General features: G+C 43.9%; 1 protein-coding gene across 8 annotated transcripts in view; it reads left to right on the forward strand.

Moving 5' to 3' along the window:
- The first annotated feature begins 3,375 nt into the window (after window positions 1–3,375).
- Window positions 3,376–25,311, forward strand: part of LOC144122013 (uncharacterized) — a 97,547-nt gene continuing 75,611 nt past the window's right edge. For 2 of the 8 annotated variants that reach the window (XM_077655518.1, XM_077655519.1), the window contains exons 1-4: window positions 3,376–3,676; window positions 12,576–12,696; window positions 15,602–15,741; window positions 24,601–24,712. In XM_077655518.1, the coding sequence (XP_077511644.1) occupies window positions 3,610–3,676; window positions 12,576–12,696; window positions 15,602–15,741; window positions 24,601–24,712 (440 nt within the window). In that variant the 5' untranslated portion in view covers window positions 3,376–3,609. Of the gene's footprint in view, window positions 3,677–12,575; window positions 12,701–15,601; window positions 15,742–24,600; window positions 24,713–25,311 lie in introns of all 8 variants that reach the window. The other 6 variants (XM_077655523.1, XM_077655522.1, XM_077655521.1 and 3 more) reach the window with 6 other exon arrangements.

A 25,311-nucleotide genomic window follows, 5' to 3' on the forward strand; every position in this document is an offset into this window, starting at 1 on the left:
TAAACATATTTTTCAGCCGATTTCAGCAACGGAACATGTGTAAAGCGTTCCAAGTTTGCAAACTTTCTCAAACAAAAAGAGAGCAAAAGTAAGCAATGGCTATGGAGCTGCACCTCCAGCAGTTGCAAGGCAATTAGTTTTCTCTGAGCAGGAAAACAAAAGTGTCTTCCGTGTGATCGAACGCCAGCCAATTTAGTACTGAGCCAGAGTGGGCGTACGTCATTAGCGACGGCGGCAAGGTCACTATTCCTGGTCACAGTGAGTGAAGAAAAAAGAATAATGCTGTCTGGGATGCGAAGGATTTGTAGGCGTGTTATATTCGAAATCTTTTGACCCTAAAGGTCCGACTCCAAAGGTGCTTCGTGGGAGTGCGCGCTCAGTGACGGCGCTCTTGGCGTACGCCAGAACCAGTGTGCACATGCGTACCGCAGGAGACACCAGCGATCCTCGGCGAGGTGCCACTTGTCGGAAGCCCAGTATGGCTTACAACAATCGCTGGACCGCGGGGCTCCCGGTGGCTGTTTTCTTCATCACTTGACGCTCTATAAGGTTTGTCCAACTTTTATTCACGGTTTAAGCTGTCCATAAAGCTCTACTCCCGAAACCCCTTTTCCACGCGGCTTGAAATTCTTTCCGTCGGCTCGAGAGGGGGAGTGAGCCAGCACCAAGAATATGGAGAAGAATGCATTTTTGACGCCGGTTCTAGCGTGCGCCAAGAGAGCCGACGCTTGGCGCGTGCGCCCAGGAAGAGCCCGTCGAGTTGGCGCTTAAGCGCCGCTACACAAATGATCTCCATGAGAGTGCAATCTGGTCCAAATGAGAGAAAAGCGCTCATTCAGGCCGGGCCGGACAATGCGCTGTCTGGCCGGGCCTGTATCGGGCCCGGTCCGACGCCCGCAGTCGCAATCAAAGCGCAAATTATCTAGAAAAATCATGCTCATAGAACAAAAATAAATGTCGCCTATATGGCTGCCGCGACTTCTTCATATTTAAGCAATCTGGGCTTTACAAAATCACAGATTCAGAATCAGGAGTTGCAAAAAAGTTGTTTTTTATGCGTGTATGTAACCCTTCATCTGGCTCTCGGAACTTTGGAGCTACCCCCAAACGAGCTATCACTATTAAGAACCGCAAACGGGAGAAACCACCTCGTCTTCTCTTTTTTCTAAAATGGCTCTCGGAACTTTGGTGGTGGTGGTAAAAACGTTTATTTCCTCTGAAAAGAGGGAGTTACATGGAGGGTGCTCTGGAGTCAGGCTTAGTGCCCTTCCCCTCACAATCACTAGGTGGAGTCCCTAGTACGGGACCCCAGTGGCTTCCGCTGCCGCCATAGCTCGTTCGACCATCGCCTTTTGGGCTTTCAGGTCGCAACAGGCGAGTAGGGTCGCCTCCCAGTCCTCCCGGGTGGGGTTTGGGTTTGGAGTAAAAGCAGGGTTGGAGGGGCACGCCCACACCATGTGGTAGAGGTCCGAGGACCTCTCCCCACAGTGCGGGCACTCCCCGAAGAAGGCAGGGTCAAAGTGCTTTAGCGAGGCCGGGCACATCACGGTGTTCGTGACAAGGCGGAGGAACAGGCGTTCCTCCGCTCTCGTTAATCCTTTACACGGGTGGGGGTACAGTTTATGTCTATCTTTGTATAATTGCGTTATTTCCTTGTAAGTGTAGGTCCGCTTGGCTTCCGCTACTTCTGCAGAGGAGGCGGGGGACGAGGTTGCCTGGTTAGAGAGCGCGCGGGCGGCTGCATCTGCTGCCTCGTTTCCTCCTAGCCCCGAGTGGGCCGGAGCCCAGACTATGAAGCGGTGGGATGGACCTCTTACGTACGAGCTGTTTTGCAGTAGCCGGTAGGCCAGGTACGGGACCCAGCCCTGTTGGACGTTCCGACACGCCCCTCGCGAGTCGGTTATGATTGTCTTGGAATCGGAGTGTGTTGCCGCTAATGCGATGGCGACTTCCTCTGCTTGAGTGACGCTTCGGGCTTTGAAGGTGAGCCCGTTCACCGTTTTGGACTCGTGGATCACTGCCGCCGTGTACCACCCGCCTTGGTGCGGGCCGGATGCGTCCACGTAGTATACCCCGGGTTTCCTTCCGCAGTGGTGAGCTAAGGCCTCTGCCCTGGCCCTGCGTCTACCCTCGTGGTCGTCCCTAGACATCTTAATTGGGAGTGGTCTTACGTGCAGGGCGTAACGCCACTCTTGAGAGAGTCTTACTCTCTCCTCGGTTAGAGTCGTGTGTTCTATGTGCAGACGGGTTAAAAGGCGGCGTCCTGACGGCGTCTGCGATAATCGCGTGTATTGACCTGTGAGGTGGGCTTCTCTAAGTTCATCGAAGGAGTTCGTCATACCCAGACCTTGGAGTCTCAGGTTAGACGTGGTTATCGGGAGGTCGAGGGCCTTCTTCGCCATTTTGCGTGTTATCACCTCGATGATGTTCTGGTCGATTTTGTTGAGGCGGAGATAGGGGGTCGAGTACAGGATTCTGCTTGTTACAAAGGCATTGGCCAGCCGCAAGGCGTCTTTGCTTCGCAATCCCTCTTTCTTGTTCGAGACTCTGCGGACCATTCGGCCCACCTGATCTCCCACCTTCTTTAGTTTGTCGAGCGTGGTTGTCGCCAGCCGACGCTGGTGGATGAAAAGACCTAGGACTCTAATTTCTTTTCTTTCGGGTATCGGTTCCGATCCAAGTCTCAATTCTATCTTGTTTGTGCATTTTTTGTTGGGGCGAACGGAACTTTGGAGCTACCCCCAAACGAGATATCACTATTCAGAACCGCAAACGGGAGAAACCACCTCTTCTTCTCTTTTTTTCTAAGTTCACCAAAATAATTTTTTCAAGCGTCACTGACGTTTCACTGCCTTTGCTGGCCACTTCTTCACTTCTGTGGTAGGAGTGTACTGCCAACAGTGACAGTTATACATCATGAGCTCCTGCAGGAATCGCTCCGGGCCGGGCCAGACCCGGACCTCACACCGAGCTTAGCACACTGTGTCAGGACAATTTCGTGTCATGTCAATACTTTTGGTGTCGTTGCCACTAGGAGCTCACGCTGCGGGTGTTCCCCTCGTAATGCGTAGTGAGAACCATGATACAGTCAAAGTGCTTCTTGTGTTGTCGGATAGCACGGTAAGCCCTACCACAACCCCATTAGTATGAAATGGCCACCCACCAGTCTGAGATGCTTGACGTCGCGGCTCTAAATTAGGGCGCATATCCTTGAAGCGAAACGACACGTGCCGGAAACTGACAAACGGATGTGTCTTTTTTCTTTTCTAAGCTCGTATTTGCAGCACGATGCAAGTTCCTGCCTTTTATATCTCGGCCTATTTCCTGCCAGAAGGCTTCGAGCCAGAGAGTTAATAGGGAATGTCAAACGAAGCGAGAGGCCCTTCCGCACGACTCCTCACGCGTGATGATTAATGTGCGCTCTAAAGCAGCAAATATAAAACAAAACGAGTGCCGAGATCGACGGCCTTGAGTGCCGTATTTGCGTCAGTCGCTCATATACGGCGCTTCGGCAAGGACGCATAAATGATTTTGTGCTCCTCCCCTTATGGTATTCTGCTGCTGAACAAGTGAATCGAAGGGTATCCAGCAACTGAATTGATCGCAGGAATGCCAAGTACGATGAGAAGCAACCTAGCTTTAGCTACTCTGCTAACGGGTTTCCTATGGACCCAAGGTGAGTGTACCGTTATTAACGGGCTTCAAATGGGAGGCAGCCCGATTCTATAGAAAGAATCAGTGTGTTTGTTTCCGCAGAGCTTGAGAAGTTGGCCACATCACGAATGTAAAATTAAAAGAGTTCGAATATCAAGTACGTAGGCGTATTGATCTAAATCAAGCTGTATGGATGAAGTGCTAACGCTGGTATGGAAACGTGGCTACAATGATCGGGTTCACGCCTCTCTTCGCTATTATTGTGGAAAGCACTAGGAGGATTTATTCTGTTAAAACACGGATATTTCTTGCGGATACGCACCCGGGGATGAGAGAATTTTTAACGTAGTCTTGGCGTGTCTGTGAGCTTAGCAGAAAGGCAGATAGTAATAATATTCAAGGTAATATTCAACTGCACATAGTACAAATACTAATGTGGTGACCGATATTGGTGCACCACCTACAGTTAGTAAACCTTACTGCTAGCCATAGAAGCGTCGCCTTTCAACAGCCAAATTTTGTGATTTTATACTAGACTTTAGAAAGTGTTTTCGTTCCGAGTGTTGCATATTGCCTGAACATATCTATAGGCCTATAAGGAAAGGCGGTACACGACTGCGAATTCATTTGCTCCGCTATTCGATCGCGCGTGCACAGGCTTCCTCCAAAGGCGTAATTGAAGCATTATTCCAAAGAGGAAATATTCGCAGAAAGGACCTATGACGCTATTATCTGTGGACTTTGTTCTTCGCCATTTGAAAAAAAAAAATCCACCAGTAGTAGTTAGAATAGGCAATATTATCATTGCTCTCATTACTCTAATATTCTACGCATATCTTTCCCGCTTTTTATCCGGAATAATTGGGTTAATGCAATTTTTGGGTACTATTCTATTTTCCAAAATTAAGGCTGAATTTAATCGATTCTTCTTTGCCTGCATTTTTTCGTTTTATTCCTCAGTGCTTACTCTGCATACCCTCCATACGAATCTCATACCCTCCTACAGGAGCCTATAGGGTTACTGAGAAAAAATATTATAATCATCATGATCACCAGCCTGACTATAATCGCTGCAGGGCAAAGGCCTCTATCTTGTCTCACGAATTAACCCTTTCTTTTGCCAGCTGCAGCCACCGTATCTCCATAATCTACTTAATCTCTTCAGCCCACCTAACCTTCTGCCGCCCACTGCTACGCTTGCCTTCTCTTGGAATTCACACCGTTACCCTTAAAGACCAGCGGTTATCTTGGCTTCGCAGTGCATGGCCTGCTCAAGCTCATTTCTTCCTCTTGATTTCCACTAGGATGTCATTTACACGCGTTTGTTCCCTGACCCACTCTGCCCGCTTCCGGCCTCTTCACGTTGCACTTATCATTTTTTTTTTCATAGCTTGGTGCGTTCTCCTTAACTTAAGCTACAAAAACATTTTGTTGAGATATTTTTGCTCTCATTTTAACTGGCAGTACGCCTTCGGTGACAGCGTTAAACGTGCCGTCTCTCGAGCTATTTAAGTGGGGAAGCTAAAGTGCTTACTAATCCCAGGTACACATAACTACATGTCATCTGCCTTCCAGCAGGTTGCTATGAAGACAGAATTTCAATATTTTCACGTTATCATTGTGTCATTTGAGTAACGCCATGAAAGAACAGTAGTTAGGAGGGAAAAACACAAGGAAGGCAACTGGGTATCTGTGCAGCACGCTATAGCGCCATTGATGCAGCTCTTGAGAAAGCCCGTGCACAGTTCTGCTTGCCTGCACTTATAATAAACTTCACATCTCCAACAAAAAATTTTAAATTTAACCCAACGTTTCGAAGCCGACTCGGCTCCTTCCTCAAGGGTGACTGAGGGCCAGGTGTGTGGCACCATGCAGCGCTGAATTTCAACGATGTTGGGAGAAGCAGCTGGTATGTGCGACCGAGTGTAACTTACGCAGCCATGCTCAGGTTGCAAACAATGTCACCACAGCAACTGTCGCAACGCAACTCGCCAAGCCTAATATTGTGCGGCAGTACCACATAACTGGTTTTAATATAATAAACTGTATATAAGCGGGAAACATGGAAAAATGGGTTCTTATTTACGTCCTAGTCAGAAGACTAAGGAAGTTAAGCTGGATTCCTGAGATTTTATTTGCCTGCGCTATTTTAGCCTATGGCAGATAGCCAGTGCAGCGGCAATCATAGAAGTAATTTTGATCTGCAGAACGGCCCAGAATAGCACTCTTCTTCAACGCAACATTTGACCCCTGCACGAAGTATTCAAGTTTTTCCTCTTTTTGAGCCGCTGTGCGCAATAACATTTCAAGTCCTACACCGTCAGTAACAATGTTGCGCAGGTAGTATTTGCAGCGATAAATATTGTACTGGCTTCTTTTGTTGCCTCAAAAGCGACTCGATTCATAAAGTAAGTGTTCTATTCGAGTCGAGCGTGTTTGTGGTGGACCACAGGCAGCTCTTCCACGTTAATAAGAACAAAGGTGACGTAGATCTGCCGATATTAGGTACCGAAAAAATTTTAGCCAGCAGCCAGTGATTTCGCTAATTAGCGCGCTCTGCACCGCGCAGGCGGTCTATTTTTTCACATTTAAAACAATTCCTAAAGGAGTTCAATTATGAAGGATAATTTAGGGGCAATGATGACATCCATTCGTAATAAATTTCACTCAACCTGAATGGTTATTTGTTCACGCTGAGTGTGTCAAGCTCCGCTTTAAATCCAATAAAACTAACCGATGTCAAGTAGGAGCAGGTCCATGAGGACACCGTATTTACCCAGAGCATTGTACATGGATTTCAAAGATAGCTAAACAATCGCCAGTTCGCAAAATACGAGCTGACGCTGGACTACCGGCCTACCGTGCTTTGCAAAACGTGCTTCTCCACTATTAATCGAAGTTTCTGCTTATTTGTCATTGATCGACACACTTTCGGCACTTGAAAGGTATGAATGAGGACATATCGGAACGAAAACAGGTCTTTTGCTGCCATAATGTGGGCCAATTTGGAGCCTAAAGAACAGGAAGAACGTTGATTTTAATCACAGGCTGTTCAGTACGCTTGAGGGCTGCAAAAATGCGTGGAATCCTCACAGGAAGTCAAATAAATAAAATATGAATTCAATGCTCGATACCTAGTCTAGCGTCAGGCTTGACGATTTCCAGCTAAGCCCTGGATACAGCTCCTTCTTGTGCCAACTCTGTCACTGCCGCATATGCGAATGAACGACAGCCGGAACGGGTGACTAGGGTAGCCTTAAGAGCTTCATTCCGCTCGACCTGACACTGTAATCATTAAACCAGCATCAATATGTACGTTTCTTAATTGGTTTTACGGAAAATGAAGAGCATGCTTAGGGGAAGGGACGATGTGCCGGATAAATTCTCTGTATCTAATAATCGCAGCGCTTAAATGCGTGCAATAGATTGTAGGGGTTTATTTACAGTAAAGATGCGGATATATTGTATTGCTGCATTTGTGCTCAAAGTGCTGCTAAGGAGGCCGCTAACTGACCAAAGCGTGCCGTTAGATTAAATTGCAAACCAAAAGATCTTGCCTGTATTATTACAATCAAGTTCTCTAATGTCGGTGAAATCAGAAATGAGAATTTCAATATTGCATTGAAAGTTCAATGAAACATGGAAGAGCAAACCTTCCAAGCAATACAAAAGAATAAAGTAGTAGCTAATTGATGATGATGTGACTGTATATCTACTCAAGGACACTGGAGACCCTGTATACGAAATGCCTAAACATCTCGAGCGCGCCGAGTGCGTTGAAGAACGCCGCCATTACATAGGGTGTTTCAGCGAACACTTTCAAAAAGATTCAAAAACAGGCAATTTGGGATAAAAATATGGCTTTTACTGCGTAATATTACCAATGTTGACTGGCACCAGAAAACCGGTGAATTGTCTTAAGTAGTAAGCAGGCTACTGCTTGCAGTTCACTGATATTTGTAGCGAGTCGTTAGCAATAGCCGTGTCAGTTTTTTACAAGTTCAAAAACGCGATTACCCTTTTCGCTGTGGCTCGACAAAAATTGGCTTTCTTGACTAGTTACGTGCACTGGATGGTTTTTTTTGCCTGCATGCTTTCGAAAGCGCAAGTATTTTTGCAGGATGCAGCCTAACTTCTTATTGAGGCACAGCGGCGAGGGCAATCGCGTTTTCAAACTAATAAAAACTGATATGGCTATTGCTAACGAGGGGCTACAAATCTCTAATTGCAACCAGATGCATATCTGTGATAGTACAAAAGTGTGCTGTCAGAAATTTGTCAAACAGCTTACCACTTAAGGCAATTCACCGGCTTTCTGCTGCCCGCCAACGCTGGTAAATACTATGCCGCAAAAGCCATATTTTTAGCCCCAAACGCCTATTTTTTAAACTTTTGCTAAGTCTTCTTTGAAGTACCTAGTAAAAACCGCTTAGAAACGGGGTATGAGGGATTCGCGAAGAAAGTTGGACATGTTGGTATAGATTCATATTCGAAAATATTGCGCGGTGCAACATAGATTCAAAAAACTAAAAAGGATAGTCAGGCAGGTTCCTTTCCTCCCTTCACTCCGTTATCTTCTTCTCCTCCCGATTCAGCCAGACCACACCGAACATGCCGATTACACAGTGCCTAATTTATTCGCATCTATTCACAACTGCGGTGACACACTCTGCCGTCGGTATGTGGCCTCTCGTCTCGGCATCCACGACCCCTGTTTCCAGTCCTTCTTGGTCGTCTCTCCTCTCTTCGCGGTCCTCCTCTCCAGCTTGCCCTCTCTCGTCCTTGCTTCGCCGCTGCTCCCTTCGGTCGGCTCCCTGGGAAGGGATCTTCAGCTGGTTTCCGTCGTTACGGAGGCAGCGCGCCGACCTTGGACTTATCGGATGGTGCCCCTGTAACTGCTGTTCGGGTGGGGGGTCTCTCGTCCGTCGCCGCTCGGCGGCAAGCACACACACAGCAACACAAAGCGCCGGCTGTTTCTTGGGTACACTCACATAACCGCAGCGGCCGTTTCTTCCATCTACGTTCGAATGCGCCAAGGCCGCGCGCCCGACAAGGATGCTTTTCAAGAATTGTTCTTTTGAAACATAAAGACGAGCTCACCAGAGAAATAATGAAAACTTTTCACAATAATATCACTGTACGGTACCAGCGTGGGTCGCCCATCACTAGCTCTTTCACGTGTTTTTTTCTATTTCTTATCGACAGCCTATCTCAGCATAGACCATGGTTTAGGGTCGCATTTTTCTGCAGGCCATTGCTGGTGAATAGTTTTCTATCTTTTTGAACCCGTGCAATATTTTTTTGACTAGGCGCTATATTTGCCGAGTTTTGTTTTCAACGGTCCTCCATCTATAAACATTGCTTCCCCAGTAATAAAGCTCCTTTGAAGTCAGCGCTTCTCCCGCTCAGTTTCTTAACATCAGCCCCTTTTTCACCATACTATTGACTACCCTGAATATGAAGGTCTTCATCTATCAGCTTAATGCTCATTTTTGAGAGCATATTTTTTTTAAGGAATCACTGACAGAAGAAAAACCCAAGTTTAAGTAACAAGGTTCTCTTTCAACAAAAGCTCTTCTTCCATAACCCGTATTCACCATCTATCGTGAAAAAGAAATCTTTGCAGATTAGTGCAGTCAACCGCCATGCACAGAGCCTCTCACATAACTTGACTCAGGGCCTAAAAAAAGTGCCGCACCCCACATTAGTAAAGACATTGACATAATCCAACCTCTCTTTTTGTGCAAGTCGCTCTTGTAATTTTCGCCAAATTAGTTAAATTTGTAAATCATGTACATTTTACATTGCTTATTTTACGCTTAAAACAGTGTAGAACTCTCTTAGAAACCGCCGGTAAAGCTTTTCATGCAAATAAAGAAAGTCCGCAAAATATTTCAAAAAATATTTGCCGTCTAATCCGTTCTACGCCTTCATTATTCCACCACAGGAATGCATGTGTTCTGACCCATGTTCGGTTCTAATAAAACGAAGTACAGTTTTTGAGGAAATTTCTTTTAATTACATGTGTCCTACATGCTGTCACGCAGGACAAGGCATATGGTAACTGAAGTGACACACCGGCTCCTTCGCGCTTCAAGATAATGGAGAGAAAGAGAAGAAGAAAACGAGAGAGCAGGGCGGCTCAGGCGAATGCAAATGAGGCAGTGTTTTTAAGGCGCAAGCCTTTCCTGGCTCATGAGCGGCTTGGACGGAAATTGTTGATGACAGCTGCGCGCAAGAACGGTCAATCAACGGTAGATATGCAGCGTGTATGTGATGAAATGAAAAGTCAAGAAATAAAACATACACAAGTAAAAATAGAAATAATACAGAAAACAATCAAAGACAAAAATAAGAAAATACAAGAAAGAAATAAAAGCACAAATCAAACAAATGAAAAGGGAAATGCAAAAGATAAATAAATTTTAAAAAGAAAATTAAAAATCATCATCAGCACCCTGACTACGCCATAGCAGGTGAAAGGCCTCTCCCGCATCTCTCCAATTAACCATGCCCACCGCACGCCCACAAACTTCTTATTCTCCTCCGCCCACCTGACTTTCTGCCGCTCCCTGATACGCTTGCCCTCTCTTGGAATCCACTGCGTTACACTTAAGGACCAGCGGTTATCTTGCTTTCGCATTGCATGCCCGCCCTGCATAAGTCCATTTCTTCCTCTTGATTTCGACTAGGAGGAGGAAGAGAGAGCTTTTAATGAAACAGGAGAGGATTTCGGCTAGGTTGTCATTAACGTGTCTGTATTCCCTCACTGACTCCGCCCGCTTGCGGTCTCTTAACGCTCTTAACTTATCATTTTCTGTTCATAGCTCGCTGTATTTTCATTAACTTGAGCTGAACACTTTTCGTTATCCTCCGCGTTTCTGCCCCGTAGGCGAGTACTGGTAAGGTACAGCTGTTGTATACTTTTGTCTTGAGGTACATTTGTAAACTGGCATTCATGACCTGAGAGAACCTGCCACGTAGGCTCCGCCCTATTCTTATTCTTTTAGTTAGTTCCCTCTCGTGGTCCGGATCAGCGGTCACCGCCTGCTCTTTGTAGATATATTCTTTTACCACTTCCAGCACCTCGCTGGCAATTGTGAACTGCTGCTAGACTGTAGAACATTACTTTGGTTTTCTGCATGTTAATTTTTAGACCCACCATTCTACTCTGCGTGTCTAACTCATTGATCATGCTTTGAAATTCATCTCCTGAGTGACTCAGCAAGGAAATGTCCTGAGTAAATCACAGGTTATTGAGATATTTTCTATCAACTCTTATCAGCAACTGTTCCCAATTCAGGCCTCAGAATACCGCCTAACAACAGGCGGTGAACAGCAATGGCGAGGTTTTCTCTGCCTGCCTGATGCCATTCCTGATTGTAATTTTATTGTTTACTTTGTGGAATACTACTAAGTAAGCTGTTTCTCAGTTCGTTTTTGTACTTAATGAAACGAGCTTAGACCTATAGTGAATGTTACAACATTGTCATACAATTTTTCCCAATAACCTAAATAAGGGAAATTAAAAATACCTTTTAAAAATACAACAAACACGGCGGCGTTAGTTTTACCAACGTGCGGCGCGCCACGTTTTATGCTTTGCCCGAAGTTAGTGAACCTCCTTGCATAGCTTTCAGAGACTACTAGAAAGCACTTGGATGCGTCGAACAATCTGCTGTCATGGTGGCACTACGTTACCAGGGTGCAGAAGAGCAGTACGCCAAGGTGCTGAGAAGTGCCTATAGAAAGTACACACGGACCATCGTCCTCCACGTGGTTTTCACGGTTTCAAGAGGTTTAACGCCCGAAAGCGACCCAGACTTTTAGCAACGCCACAGTGATGGGCTCCGGAAATTTCGACCATCTGGGGCTCTTTAACGTCCACTGGCAAGGCACAGCCCACGGGCTTCTAGAATTTCACCGGCGCCTTTTCGAGTCAGCACCCGAGCGCCATTACCACTGACCCAACGCGGCGGCGTCCTCCGCGTGGCAAGTCATAAACTCTTAACGAGGAAAGCAGTCGTGCATGGAGACATCTCTCTACTGCTATTCACGTCATATCTTTACAGAGTAGTGATGACCGATTTCGATCGGGAGGAGTATATTATAAATTTATTGAGGAATAATTAATTTTCGATTTAAAGGTGACACAGCCCCGCCAAGTGTGGGACAAATCGCAGAGAATTCTAGAGCCTCTAAACTGGCAACGGGAATTGTAGGTCCAAAAATTAGTTTAAACAAAATGATGTAGTTCAACAGTCTCGAAAATAACTATTGTTGACGATAAAAGTGGAGCACTGGAAACGAAGCACTTAAGCCAGGTAGTGAATCTGAACTAGACTACGAGAGAGGATTGACTAGGATGATAAAATGGGATGCAGGCCATGTGGCAGACACTGTCAGGTCGTCCGGCTGACATTCCTCAATAGGAAAGTATATGACAATTGTATATTGCTGGCACTCATTTATGGGGCTGAAATCTGGAAGGCAACGAAAAGGGTTAAAAGGGTTGAACTCATATTGAGTATAATGCAGCTAGCTGTGGAAAGAACATGGCAGGTGAAGCGTTAAAAGGGAGGGAGAAAAAAAACGCTGGATCAGGGAACAAACGGGAGTCACTGACACCCAATTCGAAATTGAGAAGAAGAAACGGATATGGACGGGGTATGTATTGCGAAGGCAATATAACCGACTGTCCCTTAACGTTACCCATTTTATTCTGAGACGGGGCAGAAGCAGGAGGAGGCGGCAGACAGTCAGGCACTCGCGTTAGATCAGGAAGTTGTGGCGATAATTTGGCCGCCGCTGCTGAAGGTCAGTTTGAATTTCAGTTCAATTGGAGCGGTCATTGTAATGCTGTCAAGGTAGGAGGGAGTGCGTTGATGATTTTAAAAGCGGACTTTTTTTCCTCTCCCTAGGTATATCTGAAGAGCTGCCGTGTGACGTAAAGGCCTCTTACACATGCTTTTGGGATATTTCTACGAAGTTCAGGAAAGCTGTGGAGGATACAGGCGATGTTTTGAGTGCTGCGTGCTCAATGTAGGTAATGTTGCTTTGTTCAAGCTGCATGCAAAGCCAGAAAATACCACTACGTTATATATTTTGTTGAACTCCCGTTTTCTTTTCTCACATGCTACTAAATAGGATTCGAAGGACCAGGGTTTCAGAAGGGATGAAACTTTCTTCTCGAATATTCTGCATATCTGAGAAAAGAAACAAAATCGAGGGAGTCGTTTACCGGCAGCATAATGAGAACTGTTTTTTGATGTGGCCTGTAAACGAAGTCGCTTGTTCTGCGCACAATGGCTACTCGCCTTTTCCGGTAGGTGAGATAAACAGGGTATGATAGGATACGAAAATAATTCTGAAAAGTTCAGTGTGACTTTGGCTGCACAGTAGAGGCTCAGAAAAGGGGCAGAAGAATCTTGCTTCAGCGAACATAATCGGCATTACTGTCACCTATCTCTTACCCAAACATCATGTTGTCGAACACAGAATAATGAAAAGTACGCTAGTTTAGGGTAGCGCCAAAGCGCAAATATGCCCCCGCACGCCAGTGTCCGTCTGCTTTCTCGTGTCCTTCACATCATGCGTCTCCTGCGATGCCTTGCAAAGCAGGCGACAAATTTCCCTGCTTGTTAAGCCAATCCAGGCGTAGGTTTTATTTTATTTCTTATGAAATTCAGTGAAACTGAACGCTCTTGCGGCCGTCGCAAACAAGTAAAAATAAATGTGACGGCGACAAATTTCCCTGCTTCTTAAGCCAATCCAGGCGTAGGTTTTATTTTATTTCTTATGAAATTCAATGAAACTGAACGCTCTTGCGGCCGTCGCAAACAAGTAAAAATAAATGTGACGTTAAATGACCGGTATTGTTACGCGACCCAATTAACACATTACAAATGACTCAGAAATTCTTGCGATAAACCTCACTGCTTCGTAGTGGTTTGAAACGACAACGAATTAAGCAATTCAAATAATGCAATGCGATATTACCATGCGGTAAATGCTGCGTCAGCAGTTTTTTGCTGCCAGTAACGTCATCACCGCCTTTCATTCTGTTCATTCTGGCTTCTCTAAGAACACTGTTTTTAAGCTTTCGCTCTTTCTGATGTTTTTAAGCAGTTCGCTAAGTAATTTCCCAACTTCTATACACTTATCTGCTGACGCATACATTCTGTTCGGAGAAGTAAAAACACCGAAAACAGCGCTGTTCCTACCGATCTCAAAGCTGTCATCTCCGATGTGAAAGTGCACACTCATGCTTATTTCCTGTATTAGTAATGATCTTCCTATACGCCTAACAGCCTATCGCTGATACCTGTTGGAGCGTATACTAAGCTGGAACACGCATATGGATGATATCACTAACAGAGCGAGTCGTGCAGTTCGGTTATTTTTAATGTCGCTGCCGCCGCAATCTTCAACCCTCTATATATTATACATGTACACTGTAAGTTCACAAATAAGATATGCTTCGCGAATCCGGGTTAAAGGTGTAGACACCTAATTAAGCAATTTGAAGTAACCCGAAAGCAAGCTTCGCAAATCCGGGTTAAAGGTGTAGACACCTAATTAAGCAATTTGAAGTAACCCAAAAGCAATCAGTATGCTTTACTCCCTCTGTAAATGTACTCGAAGTATAACCAATACGAACACCAGCTTGGTCTTAAAATCACTTACATCACAGCGTGAAAACGCACGCCTGTGTGTTCTTCACTAAATGTGTGGTCATGTTCTCTGAGGTACGAGTTCCTCGTTCCACCACCGTAAGTTTCGCCTTGATTGGACAACAGACTTACACTCAATATTACTCGGAGCGAACGTAAAGTGGTCTCGCGCTCACATATTTCACGTTATAATAAGGGAGTATTTCTTTATTGGCATCACACGAAAACGACGTTATATGACTGGAACGACCATCCGTTTTCCATTTAGGCATTTTATGATGCTTTGTTCTTCGTACTGCTATATTCGTTAGCGTTCTGCTATGCTAAATTTCCTACTTATTCTTAATAATTTTTTTGTTTCCTAAACGTCTTCATTTTGCTCTTTATTTCTATGTTCAAAATCTCTTCTCGTCTTTAACCATCAGACCTCACAGTGAAACTTATAAAATAAATTACATTTGGAACCAAAGGTTGTTTCTCTTTCATGGCGCTCGTACCTCAATTTTCTTAGCCTATTGCTGTTGCCTAATGCTGGCCTATTCCAAAGCCTTAGCCTTAGCCTACTGCTGAAAAGAAACAGCTTATACACTTAGCCCAACCGCGCATGGTGGACAGGTCGTTCGCTTTTTATAGGAAGAAATACACAATAAACACAAGAAAAATAAAATGCCAAAAAGGTGTCAAGAACCGGGCACACGTTTGTCGACGATTCTCAACTGGATATGCATATTTGCTTCGAACTATCCAATGGAATATATGTTCACAAGATCATGTTAACCGCTATGAATATGAAACGCTTCTGAGAGTTTTTAAGGAAACTAGCGACGATGAGAAAACAAAACCTTAGTGTCCACAATAAAGGCTTGCACTGTTTTTCTTATAGACGTTTCCATCAAGCACAATGAACCTACTGGTTTTTAGTGGCGAGTACAGCGCTCTCTCCTTGTTACCTCTTTCATTTGAGTCTCATTTTTCCGGCTGCTTTTCTCATCAAACGTACAGAAGTATGGTTGGATGACCCGCACTGTAGCAGAAGCGTAGGTTTCGTTTGTCGGCTGCTCGTCCTAGAGACTAATCTCCGGGATAATACCTTGCTTTTTTTTACCGTGGGCAGGAAGCATTGAACTAAAAGAAAGATTCTAATAGATGTTCCGAATTTTGATGAGCCACACCCAAAGAGGTCAAGCGCTTTCCCTCTTCTAATCCTCTGACGGCCGCACCCATAGACGTATTTTGTGAATCAACTATTATAACTATCTGTTCTCACTTTTCAGCACTAAAGAACTTCCCACGAAAAACAAGTGCGAATCTCTTTACGTGGGTTGCATGGATGATGAAAAAAAACAGTTTTTGACGATGGAATCAGGGTACGCATCGCTGCACAACATCACGGCGGACAACAGGACATGCACTCGTGAGTAATGACGTTACTGCAAATCAGATACAGCTGCGACCGCAGCAGTGATGCGTTGAAGCCTGTACCTGCGCCGCTGCCAAAATACATTTTTTTTTATCTTGGCACTGTTCGGCAACACTGACATGTAAGCATTTTATCTATTTGTCCCCCATGATAAAACGGAGTGCTAGATAATGTTTCTGAAAGCAGCCGATAATATGCATTCGTTATTAGGCAAAGTGAATATTTCGACGACTATGCGGAACACAACTGAGTTTCCGGTAAATTAATGATGTTCATTCCAAAAATTTGAAGTGCACAACCAGACGAGGACGAAGAAAGAAGACGTGTCACAGACGAGCGTTAACTTGCAGCAAATTTACTGTGAACCACTAAGCGGAATATAAGCGAATCGTTGGCGGATATCACGCAGTCGCTGCCGTTGAACCAGTCAGTAGTGACGCAAGTATTGCAGTTCCTTTGATGATAAAGTAATGGAAGGTTTGGACACACAGTCTTTTTCTAACCGATCTATTCACTGTTCCTCAATAATCTCGCAGGTTAGTTGGCATATTTGCTCGTGACAATGGTGCATCCTTTGTAAAATGGCACGCAACTAATGTTCGCACAGGGATCTGGACATTGACCGGAACTTGGTACATCACTGGTGTCGTCACTAAGATCATCGATGGCTTCGCGCTTCCTACAGTGGGCATCAAAGAACCCTCCGCAGTTTTCCCTCACATTTCTACAATGTTCACGGGGGCGGTATGTGACACACCTAACATTTTGTCCAAAACTTGTCATTCCACATAAAATCGGTAGAGTGTACACGACCGATTCCGCACCATTCACGAACTTGTTCTTGTGCCGCTTGTTGGACCCAAGATTTTGAGAGGTGCCGGGATTAGTTATTCTGAAAAGTTGTGGAACTTTTCAGGAGGGTGAAAAACCACTCAGACATTTGCCCATTGCCCAATTTTTTAGCCGTTGGGACAAGCCGTGATTGTACCGAATTACAGTAATCTTATGCTTTCCAGCGGAAACATTGGAGGCGTCAGGCTTTTTTGGAAAGTTCTGTTTCAGCGTACCTTCAGCGACCCTAACTTTTACATGATTGGTATAACCAGAATCAGCCATCCGGAAAGTTTGTTCCTCGATACTGATAGCCATTAGTTCAGGGCAAGACGTGTTGAAGGCGTTCGAAAGGGATAATTTAGCTATGTCCCTATTAGCAAGTTTGGAGTGAGCAGAGTCGTATGGGAGGAGTGGCTTATTGGCGCTTGGTTCATAATTCCACTAAACCAGTTCTTTGTGAAATAAAAGTCTAATATTAAGAAATATGATGCTGCTGTCCGAAGGCATCTCGTGGTATATTTCTAGCAGGGTTAAGCCCGAGCGAACGAAGGTTAACTGTTTCAAATGCGCTAGAGCTGCAGTCAAGAAATAGTAAGAACTCATCTAAATATCAAAAAACCTTTGTTGCATTAAACTCGTTGAGACAGCAGCCAATATTCCTGTCGAGTTGTGCTAAAGAATAATCACTGAGAATGGGGGCGATGTAGGATCCTATGTATATATTCCCTTCTTTGCAGATATGGCCGCCCATCCAACTGTATAAATTTAGATAGACAAAAAGTATGGTGGAGCTGCCATAAAAAAAAACGTAAACCAATAAGCTCCTGCCTGTGCCACTAGTTCGAACCCGCCTGAGAGGATTATCTATTTTAGGGAAGAGAAGGCTTTGTAGCTGTCTGATTTCTCAGTGTACACCTCAAGAGCGCCTTGAAGTGACAAATAAACCACGAAGTGAAACAAAGATGCAGTACCGAAAAGCCGCAGTCGACGTTTCCGACATACTACCTGGGTTAGTTTTGCAGTGGTTGGGTTCAGAGATCTCACGGGTGTCTCCAGCATTTTGGTTGCGTCGAAACATGACCGCCGTGGCCGGGACCCACGTCCTCCAGCTCAGCAGCAAAGCAGCGAATATCGCTGAAGAAGAGCGAGCGTTACGGCGTCAAACAGGAGGCACTTATGAGCCCAGCGAGCAAAAAGAAGAAAAGCGGTAGAGCGCAACCGCTCCTAAAGCAGTTGTAGCGGCCCATTTGACCAGCGCCAAGTTTGGCACTTGATCTGCTGGCACCAATACGTGGTACTCGGAACGCTGGGTCCTTCCATTCTGCTTGACGCCACTGACGCACCTCCGTCGACCGCCACGCCGTCATCGCAAGTGCTCTAAATGTGGTAGCGGTGGCACCTTGTACCGTGGCTGAGTTATGTAGCGCGTGCTGACGCCACCTCCGCTTCTTCAATGACCAGCGCTGGTCAGGCGGGTAAAAAACCAACAAAAGCGGCGAAGGTAGCTCCGCACGATGCCGGAGCAAAGTAACTTATTCCGCGGCTCCGAGAAGCTAGTGCCGCTACCTCCATGTACGAGCAGTCTTGGAACGAGAAAAATTAGAGGAAAAAAAACGAAGATTTGCTGAAAAACATTTCTTCTTTCCCGAAAGGTTAAAAACGGGACAAAAATAAACAGGCTCTAGAAACCTCGTAAATCACGCTTCAAGCAACTATTACAGCGGACACTCAAAATGTGATAATTGGAGGCACCATAAATTTAAAAAAAACGAGAAGTGCGTTTCACTTAATAATATGTTTCGGTATGAAGCTAATTCTGCGTGGAACCTGTTAGTTGGTAAGGAAGGCCGAAACGATAAATGTGTGGCCCTGTTCAAAACATGCCTACCACATTTTTTTGAAAATTTGAAAACTATTTTTAATCGGCTGCTACTTGCTTTGCTACTATATCTCGATGTTAAAATAACCTGCTTCCTCAAAAAGAAAAGCTTGTATTCTTTCGTCACCTCAGAAACATAATGACGCGAGGTATTTTTGATGTCTGCTAAAAACGTATTAGCCGCTCACTGCTATGAGCAGTAGTGGTACAGAAACGAAGGACGATAACATCATAGTAGTCTCCTGCATTGCAGTCTGTGCACTCATCGCGTAAGAGTTACTCATACAGTTTTACAATTCTTTTTCTACTGTTTGCCTCACCACCAATTCATACTCAATTGCCGAGAGCCATGTGTTAAGCGAGCGCAATTGACGCCAGCTAGAAAGCGAGCTTTCAAAGCTCTAAGGCTTGAAGTTTGAAGCTTACTTTACCACAAAGCAAAATGATGCATGAGATGTCGTAGGAAAGGTGGGAAAAAAGCTACATATAAGTACCTTGACTCTCCCCACCTCCAAATAACTGACAGCGGACGCTTTGACAGAGGTCAGTAGCACAGATTCGCACAACAGATATCACAACTACGATGCTAGTTTGTAAACAACATACACAAAATGCAAAGAACCCGGTTACATCGCAAATTGAAATAAACAGCAAAATATTATCAAGCATTATATAAAAGCGAATACAACTCAATTTAAGAAAGTGCGCGCAATTTCTCTAGTCTTAAGTGGTGTTTTTTTAAAACCTGTGGAAATTGAAATCCATAATTTCTTCGAGCTCTTGTAGCATTCCAGAGTTCCGTGTGCTTCATTGAGCGTAAAGATGTGTTACATTTCAGATTCGCCAATGTTTTCAAAATATGTGTACCTTTTACGTACTTCAGGTTTAAGTGTTGACAGTGCTTAAAGCGATACGACTACTGTAATTTCACGATTTTGAGTTTAGTGAACCGTGGAGATGTGTGGACATGATAAGGCTGCTTTGAAATCACTGGTAGGGCTTTTTTGCATTATTATTAGGTTATACACTGCCATCAAGGTTGCGTTGACCCATACTAGATGGCAGTATCTTAAATCCAATTCAGACAGGGCTACATGTATAGACGGTTTTAGTGGATCGGGAGAAAAAACATACACTTCCTGAGCATACCTAAAGGCTTTGAGAGTTTAGTGCGCAGGTAGTCAGTGTGATGGTCCCATAGCATATATTCAGTAAATATTACTTCCTGGAATTTAGCGGCAGGATGGATTTCAATCACAGAGTCATTGATGTGTAGGATCTCATCAAAGTTGCGCGGGACAAATTTTGGACGCAATAAGACAGCTTTTGTATTAGAACAATTTATTATTAACAAATTACCGAGAGGTCATGCGCCAATATTTCTCAGAATAATATTTCCATGCTTTACTAGATCATTAGCATATGTTCTAGATAAAAAGATACTTGTGTAATCTGCATACATAATATATATTTAGCGCAGTTTTCGATGTTTACAAGATCGTTGATATATATAATGAACAAGAGCGGACCCAGGATACTACCTTGAGGAACGCCACATTTAATATCGCAGGAAGTTGATAATTCTCCGTCAACGTAAACGGATTGATGCCTCCTTGATAAATAGCTTCTTAACAGATAAGCTGGTATACCACGAATTCCGTAGCAAGACAATTTTTCTAATGTAATAGAGTGATTTATTCAGTCGAAGGCTTTCGAGAAATGAATAAATATACCTAGTGTCAGCAGTTTATTCTCAATGTTGCGTAGTAATAATTCCTTTTGGTGTAACAAAGCGAGCTCCATTTATAAACCAGGTCTGAAGCCATACTGAGCTGAATTAATAAGGGAATGCCTATCCAGGTGTGAAGAATATAGAGTGAATTAATTTTTTCCAAAGGCTTCGAGAACAACGGTAAAATAGGCATGGGCCTATATTTACCTAAATTATTTCTGTCACCGCTTTTGAACAAGACTATAACTTTTGCTGTCTTCATTGTCTGAGGAAATATTACTGTACTAAAAAATAGATTGTAAATATGCGTTATGCATGAATCGATAATGTATAGCCCGAAAATGGTTGGTTGCCTTTTTTTTACCATCAAAATCTTCACACTTGGTTTTCTTAAGTCCGATGAATGCGTTAAACACCTCGCTGGTGTCTGTTGGACCTAGAAACGTTAATGATTCACAAGGACGCCTCAAACATTTATGTATAACAGGCTTGTGGGAACTCTGAGGAAGAGATGTGAAATATTCGTTGAAAATATTTGCTAACATTTCTCTCTTCAGATTTTTGTTATCTATAGATAACTCTTTCAAATTCGAAGTCTGATTACGAGAAAAGATAACTGAAGAAAGCTGCTGCCATAGATTTTAGTATTCTTGATACCATCAAACATAGACAAGTAGTTGCGTTCTGCATTCCGAAGTATTTTGTTGAGGTGATTTCTGTATCTTTCAAAAGCTTGTAAAGCATCCACATCGTGGTTTTTCAGAAACGCCTTGTACAGTTTATTCTTTTCATTTATCATTTTCAACAAGTGCGGCGTCATCGACGGCTTACGCGTTTGTCTCGCTTTCACAATCTTCTTGTACGGAAAATGCTTTCTTTATAGGGAGCTAAACACAACTATCAAGGTTATTGTACGCTGCTTCCGCGGAAGAGGATGAGAATACGTTGTCCCAATTTGCTTGGCTAACTGATGGTATCGATTTACAACAGAGTACTTTTTGTTTCTCTGCAGTTAGATAAATTACCAAATGGTCTCTGATAAATGCTTTAATTGTTCCTGCACGTATACTTTCTTGTGGCCTATATGTAAAAACATCAATAAGTGTAGCAGTGTTTTAAGTTATGTGCTTAGCAACCGTGAGCGCATTTGTTCTAAATTATGAATTAAGAAGCGTGGATAGTTCGATTTAATTGCATGATCTATGGAGCATATCAAAATTGATGTCTCCGCCAAGCACTAGTGTATAGTTATTTGTGGAGACAAATTAAAAACGTTCATCTAAAAGCAATCAAAACCTTTCAAAACAACCATCACGTGTTCTGTAAAGGACAACTAGACTAATGCTCCCTGATTTCACAAAAGCCATTTCTAAATCAGGCTCAGAATGAGAACATTCTTCAACATGTTCGTAACTTCTGCCTTCTTTCAGATATAAGCAAACGCAACGAGCCCTTTTTGCGCTCCTGTTTAAAAAATATTGCTGTATCCATCGAGATGAAACACATCCTACTCATTTGCAAACCAAGTCTTATTCATCATGACAGCTGTGAATGCACTATTCAATTTTTCTAGAAAAACACAAAATTCATTGTATTTGTTGTGCGCAGACTGCTTATTCAAATGCAAAAATGTAAGAGGCAACACAGGGTATTTATTAACTACTAGATTACATCCTAACGGGGAAAAGGAAACGAAATATTCATACACTTGCAAGGAAAAATGTTATACTAGACTAGCAAGGTCGTCCAACTGTTTGACCACATGAACAGAGAAGCCGTCCGTTTCACAAAGGAAAACCTTGCCAATTTTACACCAGGCGTGCTTATAATATTATTTTTTTTTGCTCTCTGTTTGGCAGCAAAGAGTACCTTCCTGGATGCAGTCGGCAACTTCTCGGTCATGAACACGGAAGGCTGCTTTTCTGCAAGAATCTTTCTTTTCGAAAGGCAGTTATCACGCTCTGGCTGATTCAGAAAACGGATGATAGCACCCGCCTCGTTTCATTCTCTCATAGGAAACCTGTGCAGTGCCTGTATAGAAGTAGCAGTCAGTTCAGGCACATTAATCACCTTAGAAACTTAATTTACCTTACTTATTAGGTCCTCATTCTCACCATAAATTTTAAGGAGCCCATGAATCTCTAGCTTCGTGCACATTCCTCGCCATTCCACCTCTTCAACAGTTGCACAAAGATCAGCAATATCTGCAGTACTGCTCTTCCTCTCAATTTGATATAATTGTTTATTAAGGTGCTTAAGGTCCTGGTCCTGCCTCTTCATGGTTGTGAGAATTTCATCATATTTTGAAGACATCAGGACAATAGAAGATTCAATGTTGTCAGCCTTCTGCGACAGTGGGCCCAGTGACTCAAGCTTAGTGATAATGTTGGCAAGTGCAGTTTGAACATCAATCTTCTGGCTTAATTTATTTGCGGTTTGAACATCAATCTCCTGGCTTAATTTATTCGCCCTACCACCAGGCAGTCTTCCAGTACTACAAGTGGGGCACGGCCGCCGATCATTTTCGAGAACTTTCTTCGATGTTAACATTGCTTCGGTCACGCCAGAACATTTTCCAGTGTGATATTTATGATTACATTTCGTTCAGTTTAAGAACCCGGTCTCTGGGAGCAGCACATTGCAGGCCAGGCATACTTCACCATTGCCAGTGGGCATAATGAAATGGTCATTTTCAAAACAAGGCTTGTCAAGTCAACAAAAAGCAAAAATACAGCAAACATCAGTACAGTAGTTACAGCAAATTGTAAAAATACACTGGCAGTGGATTTGCTGCAGAGGGGAGAAAAAGGAAAGCGAGTACAGCTTGCAAAATGCCAACAACAAAATAACCAACCTGTAAACAGATAGAAACAGACCAAGAATCATGCCACGTTCCTCTGTCGCTGCCAGCGCTGCCAGAAATGAAATGTTCTGTGGCACAACACCAGTCGATAAATTCGCTTTCAGGGAATTCCTTCGATGACGCCGAGGGTCAGTAAATTTCGGTGCAGCCCCAGGCTGCACCGGAGGCCACTCAGTGCCAAAGAAAATCAGCGGCTGGGGTAAGCTGTAAACAGGTCGAAACAGTATCAAGTCTTAGCAGCAAAGTTGTCCCCATGGTGAATCTTGTTTATGTCAACCCCTCATCAATAGTCTTTTTGCACTCTGATGCAGTCCGTTCAACAGACGTTTTCTTACAATTACACTGCTTGGCTCTTTTGTGATTTTGTTGTTTTCATGGACCTTTCAGCCAACCACCGCATACTGCAAGATTTTGCCATTTTAGCACACAGGCTTCTAGATAAACTGCAACCAGACGAGACCCTTGAAACACCGTCATTAAGATTGAACAGGTGGCTGCGCTGCTCGTTCCTCGCACTTTTCAGGGCTTCTTCGCAGGCGCCTTTCTTGCGTCATCATGGCTATGAGCGCAAAATAAAGTATCCACCAACAATATCACACACCAGAAAGTGGCAGTCTTTGGGAGACCAACCATCAGGCAGTAGTGCATATATATGCACTACTGCCTGATGAACAAGAGTTCATGAACTGTTCTCTCTAATGTCCAACTTCGGTCCTATATAGATATAAAATATCGGCAGATTCTTGTTCTGAGTACCTTACTAACGCTTGCAATATTTTCGAGAAAAAGAAGTTTTTTTTCTCACTCCAATTTGGCGGAAATGAAGACCTCTACCTAAAATGTGCTACTCCTTTCTGCTATTCCTTACATGCTTGCATTTTCCCTCGATAGCGAGATAGACTGTGATTGCTAACAGGAAGAAGCTGTTAAAGAATTGTTAAAGAACTGCAGAAGTTGGTCGCTGCTCGGAGAGGAGACGAAATGCACTTAATTTGCGAGGGGGATTTGAACCCCCGACTGTGCAAACATCGCATCCTCTTTATGGATGCGTTACGAAGTTCGTCCAATGCCGTAGCCTTGCAGCGGAGAATGCTCTCACCGTCCAAAATAGTAAGCAAAACGTACGCTAAAGTTGAAGACTAAAGGCAAAGTTTTGAAACGTACCATTTTCTTTCCTCTGAAAACTTTTTTTTTCATTAATTGTGAATAGTTAGGCTCAGTTTGGTAAAATATTCTGACCGGTAAAAATAAAGCATAAATGCTGCACGTGTTGCAACTTTACATTTTGACATGTGCATGTGTTTTCCAGCCCCGATGTTCACTGAAATAGTCTTAGCCGGAACTAACTGAAGTTTCTTACTCGTTACCGGGTGCCAAAGTGTGAGCGGTCACAATACCGAGCCGTTCGTGGGGCTGAGTGCAAACACGCTAGATTTCTTTGGTGAAACCATGAAGCCGAGCGCGTGCAAACCTTCTGGCTGAAATATTCATGTCAAGCCACAAGCTTAACAGTCGCAAATTTCTTTTTTCTGGTCTTTTTTCCAGCTGGTCGATACCAGAGAGACTGCGATGACTCAGCAGGAATGAAGAATTGCTCTGAGACGGGCATTGAAGCTGCATTCTCAACGTTCGAAGAGCAAGTTTACAGTAAGCGAAGGTAGGCTCAGATAGAAGCATTCCACCTTTTATAGTTGGTGCTCAGTGGTCTTGGAAATTAAAGACCAGTGCACATTGCACATGTTCCAAAAGAGTCCGATTTCAGTAAGCGTAAATTACACAGCAGATCAGGCAGCTGATAGTTACTAGATAAGGAGCGTCCCTGGCCCCTTCCACCGTACTAGGCGCTGAGCAACCCGATGATTTGTTTCTATATGGCAGACAGCGTGGGCAAAAGTTGCTGCTCTGCCACTTTTTTCCCAGCCGTTGTCCGCCGTTCTGTTCCTAATTTATTCGTTGAGACGACCCGTCAGTGAATTTGCCTTTTATGGGTGAAAATCATTATTTTTTCGCCCGCCATGCGAAGAATCATGTCATTGATTCCTTATTGGCCCAATTTAGTCACGGAAAAGAGTTGACGGCCCAAGTCGCCGTTATGATGGTCATTGTTACTGAGCGTCTTCCTAAACCGATATGCGCCTCTAATCAAAGTAGCGCAAAAGGAGCTTGGGTGCCTTCGGCTCACCATGTAGATAGGTACCTATGGAAGAGTCTTATTGATAAGAACAACAACGCAAAGTATTAGTACCTAAGTATTTA

This window comes from Amblyomma americanum, chromosome 2, assembly GCF_052857255.1.
Source record: "Amblyomma americanum isolate KBUSLIRL-KWMA chromosome 2, ASM5285725v1, whole genome shotgun sequence".
NCBI classification, from domain to species: Eukaryota; Metazoa; Arthropoda; class Arachnida; order Ixodida; family Ixodidae; genus Amblyomma; species Amblyomma americanum.